This window comes from Saimiri boliviensis, chromosome 8 (assembly GCF_048565385.1).
Source record: "Saimiri boliviensis isolate mSaiBol1 chromosome 8, mSaiBol1.pri, whole genome shotgun sequence".
Lineage (NCBI taxonomy): Eukaryota > Metazoa > Chordata > Mammalia > Primates > Cebidae > Saimiri > Saimiri boliviensis.
The window spans coordinates 28,826,065-28,838,436 of record NC_133456.1 but is presented as its reverse complement, the minus strand read 5'-3'; the positions used below and the strand labels follow the sequence as shown (position 1 = coordinate 28,838,436).

Genomic DNA, 12,372 nt, shown 5'->3' with positions numbered 1-12,372 from the left:
TGAATAATGCTGCAATGAACATGGGTGTGCAAGTACCTCTTTGGGATCCTGCTTCTAATTCTTTCAGATATCTGTTTGTCCATTTTTGCACTTACCCTGTAGCAGAAGTGTCTGGTTTTGATGGCAACATGAAAACAGCTGCTGGCTCCTCTAGGGAGTGTGGAAAAATCCATATATCTTTCATGAAAGGTTATCGAGAGGAGCCATCTCAGTGGTGTGGCTAAAGTCCCATTAGGGGAGATCTGAGGTCCTGAAACTGCATCATGATCTTTGTGGATCAAATTAAGTGGTGATTAGCTCAAAGTCAACTTAAAAAGTTGAAGTGGCAGCACCTGGCATGGAGACGGCCCCGCTTGCCAGCTGCAAGATGGGGCTGCAGAGAAACAGTGCTTTCTCTTCTGACCTCATTCTGGGGTAACACTGAGATACTTGCTTCTCGCCAATGAATTTTTAGCAACTTGCCCGGAGACGTTTGGCCTTGGGGCACACATACATCACTCCAGGGAAGTTTCACTTCAAATTATTGGGACCTCAATAGAGACCATATTTTAAGATTATTTAGCCTGGAGAAAAGACTTAATTACCCACAGTGTTCTCTCTGCCTGTACCTGCATACACTTGGAAAGCTGCTCAGCTCAACTTCTCGAATTCTTTACTGTGGAAGGTAAACAGCTTAGCCTCAAATCAGATCACATGTTATCCTGGCCAAACCCACTGAAGCAGAAGAGGACTTGATGCCGATCTCAAAAGGGCTTGATGCTAGTCTCATACTTCTTGTGAGCCATTCTCAGTCAACGATGCGTCCACTGCCAAACTCAGTATCCATCCAAGCCTCCTCCCACGCTGTCACAGAGCTTGTCCCTACCACGCACAGCCAGATATGTTCATCTTTGCTTTTGTTCCAGATCACTTTGTTTACCACTTGGTATTAATTATGATATTGTGAGTTTCTTGGGTATAGGAGCTGTGTTCATGTCTGTTTCTTTAGCACATACCACAGGGCCAAGCTCACAGTAGATACCCGGTATATGCTGATGAATGAATAGGCTTGTGGCTTATCACTCCTGGGTATGTTTTATTTTAAGCTCTGTATTAAGAGTAATATTCCTTCCTTTTAAAGGAATTCCGAGCATTTGTTATTAAGTACAGAAGCATAGTGGGAAGGACATTTATAGGACAGGTTAAAAGGTTAACCCCAAAGACCACTCGTGTTAAGAATACTAGTTTCTGAGGCTGGGCACAGTGGCTCACGCCTGTAATCCCAGCACTTTGGGAGGCCGAGATGGGTGGATCACGAGGTCAAGAGATCGAGACCATCCTGGTGAACAAGGTGAAACCCTGTCTCTACTAAAGATACAAAAATTAGCTGGGCATGGTAGTGCGTGCCTGTAGTCCTAGCTACTCAGGAGGCTGAGGTAGGAGAATTGCTTGAACTCAGGAGTCAGAGGTTGTGGTGAGCCGAGATCGTGCCATTGCACTCCAGCCTGGGTAACAAGAGCAAAACTCCATCTCAAAAAAAAAAAAAAATTACTAGTTTCTGGCAGGGCATGGTAGATTATACCTGTATTCCCAGTGCTTTGGGAGACCAAGGCGGGAGGATCACTTGAGGCCAGGAGCTAGAGACCAGCCTGGGCAACATAGTAAGATCCTGTGTCTGTCTACCAAATATTTAAAAATTAGCTGGGGGCAATGGCATATGCCTGTAGTCAGTCCTAGCTGCTTGGGAGGCTTAGGTGGAAGGACAACTTGAGCCCAGGAGTTCAAGGCTGCAGTGAGCTATGACTGCACCACGCTCTGGGCGACAGAGCAAGATCCTGTCTATAAAAACAGAAAAAATGAATTCCAGCTTCTGCCTGGGCCCAGTTCTAGAAAATATAAAAGTTACCTCTTCCAGTTCCCTCAACATTATAGAAAAGTCAGGGGTGTTGTCTACGAAGCTGGGCAAGCCAAGCTGTGACCAGGTGTTGGCTGCCTTGGCTTAAGGCATCTGGGTTGTGTAAACTCATTTCTTTGTTTGTGTATTGCTTGGGGTTTGTTTTATTCAATTTTCCCCTTCATTTCCTAGGAAAGCATCTTCTGGAAAGTTCTATCTTTTTCCCAGCTACATAAAGGGGAAGGACCCACTGCATGGCCACACAGAAGGCCCCTAGAGGCTAGGGCTAACTCTGCAGAGGCAGCTCCCCAGAAACTGGGGACTGGGCTGGAGGGGTTGAGTGACCACAGGTGTCAATTGCTTTTTGTTTTCACACACAGAGAAGAGGTGGGACTAAGAAATGGGCCGCTATTCCCCAGAAATCAAAGCTCACCCCCTCCCCACTGCTGAAACACAGCTGGATTAGGGCTTTCTGTCTCCTCTTCATCTCTCATCCTTGAGCCTTTTTGGCTGGCTCTGTCTCTGGCAAGGGTCAAAAATCTTCGTCCTCTACAGAATTCTTGGGAGGTATTCAACCTGACGATATCATTAGGAAGGAAGGCATGCCAGGTCAGGGATGCACAGCCTTTGCCATTTCCAAAGTTAGGGCTGCCTCTGTTTTGCTGTCATTGATGTCTGGTGACTCATCATGTCTGTTCCATCTATTCCTGCTAGTTGACATTCTCATTAGCAACCATGCTGCCCCCTGTCTCAGAGCAGCGGTCAGAACAAGCCCTGTCTCCATCTGCCTCCTCTTCCCAACCTTGCCAGTCATTGACATCTGACTCCCCATGAGGTCATGCTCGTTCAAGGAAATGCATGACCTCGTGGAGAGTTTGGACTCAAACCCAGGCGTCCAGAGCCCATGCTTCCAGCCACCGCGCCATGTTGCTGCTGCGCTCGGCAAGATGTCTGAGAAGGCAGACGGTCCAACTTCCTGTGCAGAAATCTCAAACTGTCTCGTTCCTGGGAGAATAAAAAATATAGACCCTAGCAGGTGTACAATGAAGAGTTTTGCAAGAAAGAAAGATTCAAAAATGAAATAGGGACCATATGGGCATTGAATATGGAGCTGGATTTTAGCCTATATTCAATGGAATTGGAAGGTTTTGTGCAGGGAAGTGATGTAATGAGCGAGGAGGACGTGTAAGATTAATCTGTAGTGAATGTGCACTGACATTGGGGAGATCAATTAGGCAGAAAGAAAAGGACTTTTAAAGTAGACAAATATTACTGGAACAGGCCACTGGAGCAGTCTGGGAAATGAGCAGAATGACTTTTATAGCACGTTCCAGGGCTTCAAGTAAATTCAATTCAAATTTGTTCTTCCTGTATTATTTGCTATATCCTAAAATGGGCTAGGAAAAAAAAAATCAGTGATTTAGTGAGCATTTATTGTGTACCTGCTGTATGTGAGGCCTTGTGCTAGGGACTTGAGACAATTGGAAAGATATCCAGGTGCCTCTAGGGATGGAGAGGCCAGAGGCACAGTGGCTCCCATTATCAGGAAGACTTGGTAGGAAAAGTAAGGAACATGACAGTTACTGAGCTCCAGTTTTGTGCTGAAACCTCTGACATAGGACATCTCATTTAGTTCTCTAAAGAGTCCTGTGATGGTCACGTCTTCCAGCAAGGGACCTCTGTGAGGGTGAGTGACTTGCCCAAGGTCACATGACTCATGGGGGAAGCTGTCTTTGCAATCAAGTTATTGTCCACTGAGACCACTATTTATTTTTCTCTTGCTATGTGTCCTTGTATATTTGTCAGTCAAGTTCAGCTCCCTGGGTTTCTTCTCTTTGCTTCTGTAACTGCTGCTGGCTTTTTAAGCTCACTTTTTTCTCTCTTCTATGCCACTCTGCTTTGTGGAGTGGCCTTCCTGGGTCTGGCCATTCTGTCTGTGTTCTCTGTTGAGAGCAGATTCAAAGTCCTAGCTGGGCATGGTGGCTCATGCCTGTCATCCCAGCACTTCAGGAGGTCGAAGTGGGAGGATCGCTTGAACCCAGGAGTTGTTGGGGACCAGCCTGGGCAATAGCAAGACCTCGTCTCTACCAAAAAGAAAAAAAAAATTAGCTGGACATAGTGGCAGACACCTGTGGTCCAGCTACTGAGGAGGCTGAGGTGGGAGGATTGCTTCAGCCCAGGAGTTAGAGTTATGGAGTTGGATTTTAGCCTATATTCAATGGAATTGGAAGATTTTGTGCAGGGTTTCTTCTCTCTGCCTCTGCAACTGCTGTTGGCTTTTTTGACTTACTCTTCCCTCACTTCAATGGCACTCTGCTTTGTGGAGCAGCCTTCCTGTGTCTGGCCATTCTAGCTACCTTCTCTGGTGAGAGCAGATTCAAAGTCCTGGCTGGGCATGGTGGCTTATGCCTGTCATCCCAGCGCTTTTGTGCTGTGAGCTATGGTCATGCCACTGTACTCCAGCCTGGGTGACAGAGTGAAACCCTGTCTCCAAAAAAAATTTGTTTTTAATCTCTACAGACTCCTCCTTCCTAGTTCCTGATCCATCCCTAGAGAAGAAGGTTCCTGCTTCAGGAAACAGGGAGTTTTAGGGGATTCTTTGAGTTGGTCCTAGTGTTTAGCTACATCATATTACCCAGCTACTAAAATATTCTTTTTCATTCAAGGATAGTGGACAGGTAAACCTCTGGAGTCAGAATATGTTCAGAATTCTGAGACGATAATCCAGCCAGCCCGTGGGTAATGGTCACCAACAGGAGGAAGCACTGGGGAGGCACAGCACGGCCTGGAGGGAGGAGAGTTAGGCAGGCACCTCCTTTCTCATGTTGTGTTATGAGAGCCACATGGCCTCCGTGGCCACATATGAGCTGTGAGGTTTGAAAACATCACACTCAAGCCTAGGTGGGCAAACCGTGAGGTATCCAGGAGGGTGGTGTCTAAGGATGTTGTGCAGAGCTGAATGGGCATACAAAAGCCACTTGTTAGGAAAGAATACAACCCGAGTTGACATGAGCAGAGAAATCGGCGTAACACATCCTTGACAGTGGCCCCTCTCTGAGAGCAGTTTGAACTTGGTGGCAAGGTCAGGCTTCTTCCGCAACCCTCAGAACATTGGCTTTGCTCCGGGATGGTTCTTCCCGCAGGGAGGCAGAGGGAGCAGGTGTGCGGAGTGCAGCACTCTGCCAAGCTGCCTGCTTTCTCCAGCCCCAGGTGGTGATTCCCGGCTGGCGTCACTGGCCTTGTTTCCCAGCAGCTCTGATGCACTTTGGTCTGCGGGGCTTTGTCCTGTATGTCTTTCTGGCGGGAGAGCAGCTGGACAGATGGGTGTGGATCAGAGGGTGTCTGTGGGGCACAGGCTCCACACGGCTGTTCTCCGCTTCCTCCCAGGTGCTGGCTGGGATGAATGTCCACGCCTCTGAATTTGAAAACATCAAGGAGGAATACAGCGTGCGCGGCTACCCCACCATCTGCTATTTCGAGTATGTCCCCCACTTTCCTTCTAAAGCTCACTTCCTTCCCTGGTGATTGATCATAATCTCAGGGTGGCATTTGCATCCCTGGCTGAGCTCACGTCGTTTCTCCACATTTCACAGGAAAGGAAGGTTCTTGTTCCAGTATGACAACTATGGGTCCACAGCCGAGGACATCGTGGAGTGGCTGAAGAAGTAAGTGGGGCACACGTGTGTGTGTGTGTGTGTGTGTGTGTGTGTGTGTGCGCGCGCGTGTGCGTGTATGTGTGTGTGTGTTGGGGGGCGTGGATCCAGAGGGTGGGGCATCTGCTGGGCCCGAGGGCCGCAGGGCTCTGGCTGGTAGTAGTTGGGGGAGAGAACGAGGCAGGGAATTGTGGTATGGCCCACAGCTGTCTCTGGCTCGAGTCTAGGTCATTGTGGGGATTGTGGGAATTTAGGTTGCAGGATCTGTGAGGATTTGGTGTGACTTTGGCCTGTGATGGTCAGACCTGCCTGGTGTGTTGGGTGGGGAGTCTGTCTCCCCTACCTCCCTTCTTCACGGACTGAAACTGGGGAGGGGCTGCCTAAGCCTGTCAGCTCTTCTGGAATAGTCAGGGCCTTTCTGAAATCTTCCCACATTTTACATCAAGTTTCTGATGGACAGAGGTATTTCTCACCCAGGATACCAGGTTTGAGAGAGTTTCCAGTGCAGGTCTCTCTGAAAATAGAATTGTCAGTTGAACACTTCTTTCAAACACAGCACTGTCTTAGGTGCTATGAAGGCACTAAGAAATATTCTGCCTTAGGTTTGCTGAGTGCTTTGCTGTTCAGCCCTCACAGGTGTGGCTTCAGAGCAACCTGTGATCCTTGTTTTATAACGTGATTAGATCCTTGTAATGCCAAACTGCACCACCCTGTTGGCCGCTGCCCCCTTACCTGGAGCCCCCACTGTGCTAGGCCTGCTGCTTTGTCCTGCTGGATCACCCCATTCCTACTTCTCACGAGCTCTTCCGCCACAGGCTCACGATGTCCCCTTCTGGAAGCCTCCCCAGGCCACCCTCACTGAGCACGCACCCTCTTCCGGCTGCGCTCTGTGTGTCACGAGTTCGGCACTTACCAGCCGCTGCTGCTTCGTGGGTATTTGTGCACACACATTGGAATAACAACAGCCAATCTCCTTAGTGGCTGACACTGTTCTAAGCACTTTACATGGATTCTCATTTAATCCTCCCAACAGCACTGTAAGGAAGATGTTACCGTTCTCTTCATTTTATGAGTGAGGTCCCTGAGGCACAGTGAGGTGGGTGGTGCTGCTGGTAGGCAGTGGCGGGCCCTAATGGATCCCTGCCACCAGCCAGCTCCTTGCAGCCCCGACAGTCCAGCTCAGCCTCCTTGAATTCTGCTCGGAGCCCTTCCCCCCGGCTGCCAGCACAGTGGATATTTATTGACATCATTACCTTAGGGACACAGTGTGCAAACCCCAGGATTAAAGAATTAGTTATCCAAAGACATGGAGGTTGAAAATGTGTATTTTCAAAATGGGAAAGAAGGGTAAATTTTGTACCAGGAAAGAAAACACACACACACACACACACAGGAAACTGTTAGATTTCTAAAGGTGAAGAATCTCCATTTTCTGTTCTGCCTACTCCCAGGGGCCCGGGAGATAAGACACAGGTGCTACCACATGTTCGCATCCTCTTTTATTTCTTGGAAGCATTCTCACGTCTCTGCCCCCATCAGCTACCTCATTTCCAGCCCCCGCTGGGAAGGCTGCTGCCCATGATCATGTGTTCATTGTCTTAACCTGGACCTTTGCTTTACTGTTTTCCTTTTTCATTTGATAATAAGCGTGTCCTCTCCTCCAGGCAGACACATCTCATTCTGCTTTGGGAGAATGTCTCAACAAATAGCAATCTCATTTGTCACCAGAGCATAAAATCTGTCTGCTTTCTTTCCCTTTTCTAACCTTTTCTGATTTCAAAACACCCTCATATCTTTTTTGGAAGGATACAATTTGTGTGTTTTTTTAAAAGTGTTCAGAATTGCCTGCTAACCCTAGACAAAGGGAGCACATCAATGGCATTTTTGAAACAGGCTATTATCTCCCCACTGGAGTCTCCTTCCCCATCCTCCCACCCCTCTCCTTTCGGCACACCCCATCTCAGCTCCCCCACAGGCATTGCTCTGGCTGGCCTGCACCCCACAGCTGCCTCCAGACTCTGGTCCAGGGCACCACATCCCCACTTCCTACTTTCCCCCATCTCCCATCATGGGAGGGAAGGAGCTGTTGTTAACAGCCTTAGCCGCTGCAGGAGCTAGCAACGTTGCTCTGCTACCAACTGGCTTAATTTTTAAAAATCTTTTCTGATTTTAGAGATACTCAACTAAGATAGGCTTATTATAGAAAAACCTAAAAGTGTGATTAAACAAAAAGTCCTCCCCAACCCTATTACCCAAAGATAGCATATTGTGGTATTATTTCCCCTACATAGATCCAGCTCTGCATGTGGGTTTTTCTGGTCCCACTTGTATTAAGCCTTTTCCATTTTCCCCTCAGATCCTGGTGGGCAGTAGTGACCTCACCCTTCCTGTTTCACTAGGTTTCTCCGATGGCCCTTAGCTGCTTAGGGCTTCTGTGCAGACAAGTGTAGAAAGATGAGGGTGAGCCCAGCCCTGCTAATTCTCCAGATGGCTCTCAAACACCTAGGAGAGAAGTCCCTAGGTCCCACCCTTCAGTGCGTGACTCTGGTGGTGGGCTGGGGAAGGGTGGTACCAGGTGAGGCAGGGCAGGGAGTCAGCCCCTGGCGTCTGAGCATATGAGGGCTCTGGAGTAGATGCATTGATTGTGATACTGGTGCCTTTTGTGCTCTTAATGGCCACATATCTCACTGGCCCCTTGAAGAGTGTAGACTGGTGAGTTGGGCTAGCAGACAGGTGGAAGGATGCATAAGTAGCAAGCCATTTTGGGCAGGGCCATTTTGGCCTGTGTAGCTTTATACCAACCAGAATTGAACTGAATTTATAAACATCAAGTTTTCTGGACTCGTAGTGGTTAGAGTTGCATCTTCTCATCTATGGCACATATATCTCCCTTAGACAAAGGTCCGATTGTATGGTCCTCCCAGTCCTAGGGAGCCTGGGACCAATTACTATCTCTAAACTGCAGAGCTCATGAAATCAGTCGCATGAAAGCAGATCGGAAGGGAACATAAAGTCATCAGATCTGCCCGAGTCATCCTCCTTTCAATGTTTGCATTTCCTTACTCCCATTGGACTCATTCTGAGGTTGCCCATTCACGCTTGAATGACTCTTATGATTTAGGTGATAAATGGTATCTAGGAACATTTGGGTGGTACTTTATAAAATTACAAAGCATCTCACACCTATTCTCTGTCTAGCTGAGGCTGAGAGGCAAGTAAAGAAAGGACCACAAATACACTGTCTTTTGGCTGTTTGAAGCTGTTGGATTGCGGGTAGTGAAGGAAACAGGACTCAAGCTCGGGTCTGCTGACTCCCAGTTTGGCCTTCTTTCCCTCTCCCCTGCAGTAGACAGAACATTCTTACTTACCTCGAAGTGAAGTTTCTTTCTCTGAAGCTTCCACTTGTAAGTGTTGGTTCTCCTCTTCAGGGCTCTAGAAAATAAATCTTAATTTCTTTTCTTAATGCAGTTTGGAATATTTGACGATAGCCACTGTGTTCTCTTATGTCCTGTCTCCACATTAAATACTTCCAGTTCCTTAAGCCATTTTCTCCTCATTCAGGGAATGCTTCTATTCAATGAGCATTTATTGGGTGTCTGCTGTGTATTGGGTGCAGGAGTTAGTAAAGAGGTGAGAGAGTGCTCTTCAAGGAGCTCACTGCCTGGGGTAGGCAGGGAGTGAAGAGCATCATTCAGCACTTTGCGTTCAGACTCCCACTCAGTCCGTCTCTTCCCAGTACATCCTTTTACCATGGTGCCCGGTTCTGCAGTCCTCTCCCAAAAAGAAACTTCCAGTCGTCTCCTGGTTAGGAGAGGAGAGTGCCCTAGGATCTGAGGATCTGACCACTCCAGTTTTCAGCTAAACCCCCTGTTTTCAGCCCTAGGCTGTAGCTATGCCTCAAGCAGTGGGTACCTGGGCCCTTCAGAGCGTTGTCTTCTGTGTGGCTGTGGTTCTTGAGCCCCTACTCTGCTTTTTCCACTCAGGAAGTTTTTTTCTTAAACTCTTGAACGGTTATTTTAGCGGTTTTAGAGTATATTTGCCTCCATGTCTGACTGGACATTCCTCTGGTTTTTTCCTTCCTGGGCCTGTCCTCCTGCTAAGCCATGGCTTCTCCATCCCATATTTGTACTCTTGCTGGACTTTTAAAAAATTTAGTTTTTGAATCGATTACATTCACATAATTCAATTTTTTAAATTATTTTTATTTTTAAAATAAGGTCTCTCTCTATCACCAGGTGTGATGGCAGAGGGTGCCATCACAGCTCACTGCAGCTTTGAACTCCTGGGCTCAAGCGATCCTCCTGCCTCAGCCTCCTGAGTAGCTGGCTCTACAGGCACAGGCCACCATACCCAGCTGATTTTTTTATTTCATATTTTTGTAGACATGGAATCTCGTTCTTTTGCCCAGGCTGGCAGCTTTTTAAGATGTTTAAGAGGAATACATTCAAAAGCCTCACTTCCACTTCTTTCCTGTTTCTTATTCTCCGTCCCATACCCTAGAATTTACAACTTAGACCCGTTTCTTTTATGTTCTTAGGGTGTTTATGTAGATACTAGCAAATGTGAATGAGTATATTTTATCTCCCCCCTTTTAATGCAAAAGTTAGCAAATTCTAGACTTCCATCCATCTCCAGCAGTCTGTCCACATCACGGTGTAGAGAACATCGTTCTTTGCAGTGCTCAGCCCTCCCTAGTGTAGATGGACAGCAGTTCACCTAGCCCCTCCTTCCAGTCTTCGCTATGACAAATAACTTGCAGTGGATGCCTTCGGATGCACATAATTTTGTATGTGTGCAGGTGTACTGTAAAGATAAATTGCCCTGAAGTGGAATTGGTGGTGTTCTGAGGGGTCAGTTGTTTGAGCCCAGGTATAGGAACCTAGATTGTATGATGTTTGTCTGGGACCATTGTCTGGCTGGTGATTCATTCTGAAGCTTGATTTTGTCACCAGTCCCATCTGACATTGGATATGCATTGGCTGAGATTGATTTGCCCTCTCCCTGCCTCCGTCTATTTCTTGGGATCTGGGAGGCTGTGGCAGCTAGTGGGGCCCAGTCAGAAGGGCCAGAGAGGTCTTCTGCGGACGGAGGGAGGTGGCAGATTCCACTATGTCAGCCACTTCGCTGTCTCTGGATTATACAGCCCTGGCTGCTTGAACTTTAAACGTTTTCCTCCTGTAAGCTCTCAAAGGTGGGACACAATGGTTGTCTTTTCACATTTGTCATCCTCAAGGGTTTTTTCAAAGCTGCAATTAAGGTGCTCTGGCAAAGGTACTTGTGACAGTAAAGCAGCAGGGAGATTGTGTCACCGCCAGCCACCCTGTCCTGAACTCTGGAGCAAGGGAGGGCCCCTGCAAGCCTCCCTTCTCCTAGCAGATGGTGACATAGGACGTCACACAGTCATGCTGTGGAAATAGGCTCCAGAGAGGTCAAGCGGCTGCCTAAGGTTTTGCAGCTGATGACTGGTGGAGTTGATTTGGCTTCTGGGAGAACTAAATAAGTTGGTTCTTGGCCTCTGGGAAGGATTCGTGATGTAGCGTACACACTGTCATAGTTAGCATACCCTCAGCCTTGCTTCCCTCACTGCGACCTTCCCCCGAGGCTGTTTGGTGAACTCTCCTGCACCCCCATGTGGCAGCTTCCCCTTGCGGGCCTAGATCTGATCTTTCTCAGGTACCTGGCTTCTCTCTCTCCTCCTCATCTGTGCCCTCTTCCTCCCCTCCACTGCCCAGTGGGCAGTTCTAAACACAACAGTGAGCATTTCCAAAGGTCATCGTTCACTGTTGCTATTTATTCTTCCCAGTTTGCTGAAAGTTTGAAAGAGGTTGAGAAAGCTAACAAGCCCTCAGATTCCCAGGAGGAAGTAAGATGTCTTAGGCTATCTAGAGAGCTGTAGCCAGAAGCCACTGTTTGCAATAGTATATCAACTAGGTTCCTGTCTGGGGCTTTGCGGGGAAGGTGGAGGTGGGCAGGGCCACACCACTCACCCCATGACACTACCACAGGGGTTATTCCTGGTTTGTTAAAGGCTGAGCCCCTGGAGGGGGCCATGCTGAGCCAGTGGGGAGCTTCATGTCCAGGGGGCTGGAATGAGAAGGGCTGCCCAGGCCCCAGGGCCTGCTCTGAGCTCTGCCTGTTTTTGGTCTTCCAGTCCGCAGCCGCCACAGCCCCAGGTCCCTGAGACTCCCTGGGCAGATGAGGGCGGCTCCGTTTATCACCTGACCGATGAAGACTTTGACCAGTTTGTGAAGGAACACTCCTCTGTCCTCGTCATGTTCCACGCCCCATGTGAGTGGAACTTTGCTCCTCCTCTGCACACCCTCCCCTCTCTCAGAGTAGGATGAGCGTGGTGTTTCGCAGTGTGAACCCGAGAAGCACTTACTTGTTGGATGCCAGGACCCATGCTAAGCCAGGGGATGCAGCGGTGACAGGCAAGGTCTCCATCCTCACGGTGTGCACGACCCACTCCCCATTGCCATGGAAACAACAAGAAGCCCCAGTCAGGCTGCACTTGTCACTTAGCTAGCGTTCAGTGAGGCTTCACCACCTGTTGCTCTGAGCAGCTTCCTCCCAGTCAGCATGAATTGGAGAAATTAAGCTGGAGGCAGCCTGAGATGTTACCTAGAACAGACCGAGCCTGGAAAGAAAATTAGGGCTGATGCCTCATATTAGGGGCTTATATGAGTGCTGGCCTATAATCCCAGCACTTTGGGAGGCCACGGCGGGAGGATTGTTTAAGGCCATGAGTTCAAGACCAGCCTGGGCCACACAGCAAGATGCCCATCTCTACAAAAAATAAAAAATTAGCCAGGCATGGTGGTGCACAACTTGTGGTCCCAGCTACTC

At 48.4% G+C, this 12,372-nt stretch overlaps 1 protein-coding gene across 2 annotated transcripts in view; it reads left to right on the top strand.

Moving 5' to 3' along the window:
• Positions 1-12,372, top strand: part of PDIA5 (protein disulfide isomerase family A member 5) — a 127,345-nt gene that overhangs the window by 49,376 nt on the left and 65,597 nt on the right. For both annotated transcript variants that reach the window (XM_074404235.1, XM_003941662.4), the window contains exons 9-11: positions 5,261-5,352; positions 5,467-5,538; positions 11,678-11,814. In XM_074404235.1, the coding sequence (XP_074260336.1) occupies positions 5,261-5,352; positions 5,467-5,538; positions 11,678-11,814 (301 nt within the window). The remainder of the gene's footprint in view (positions 1-5,260; positions 5,353-5,466; positions 5,539-11,677; positions 11,815-12,372) is intronic.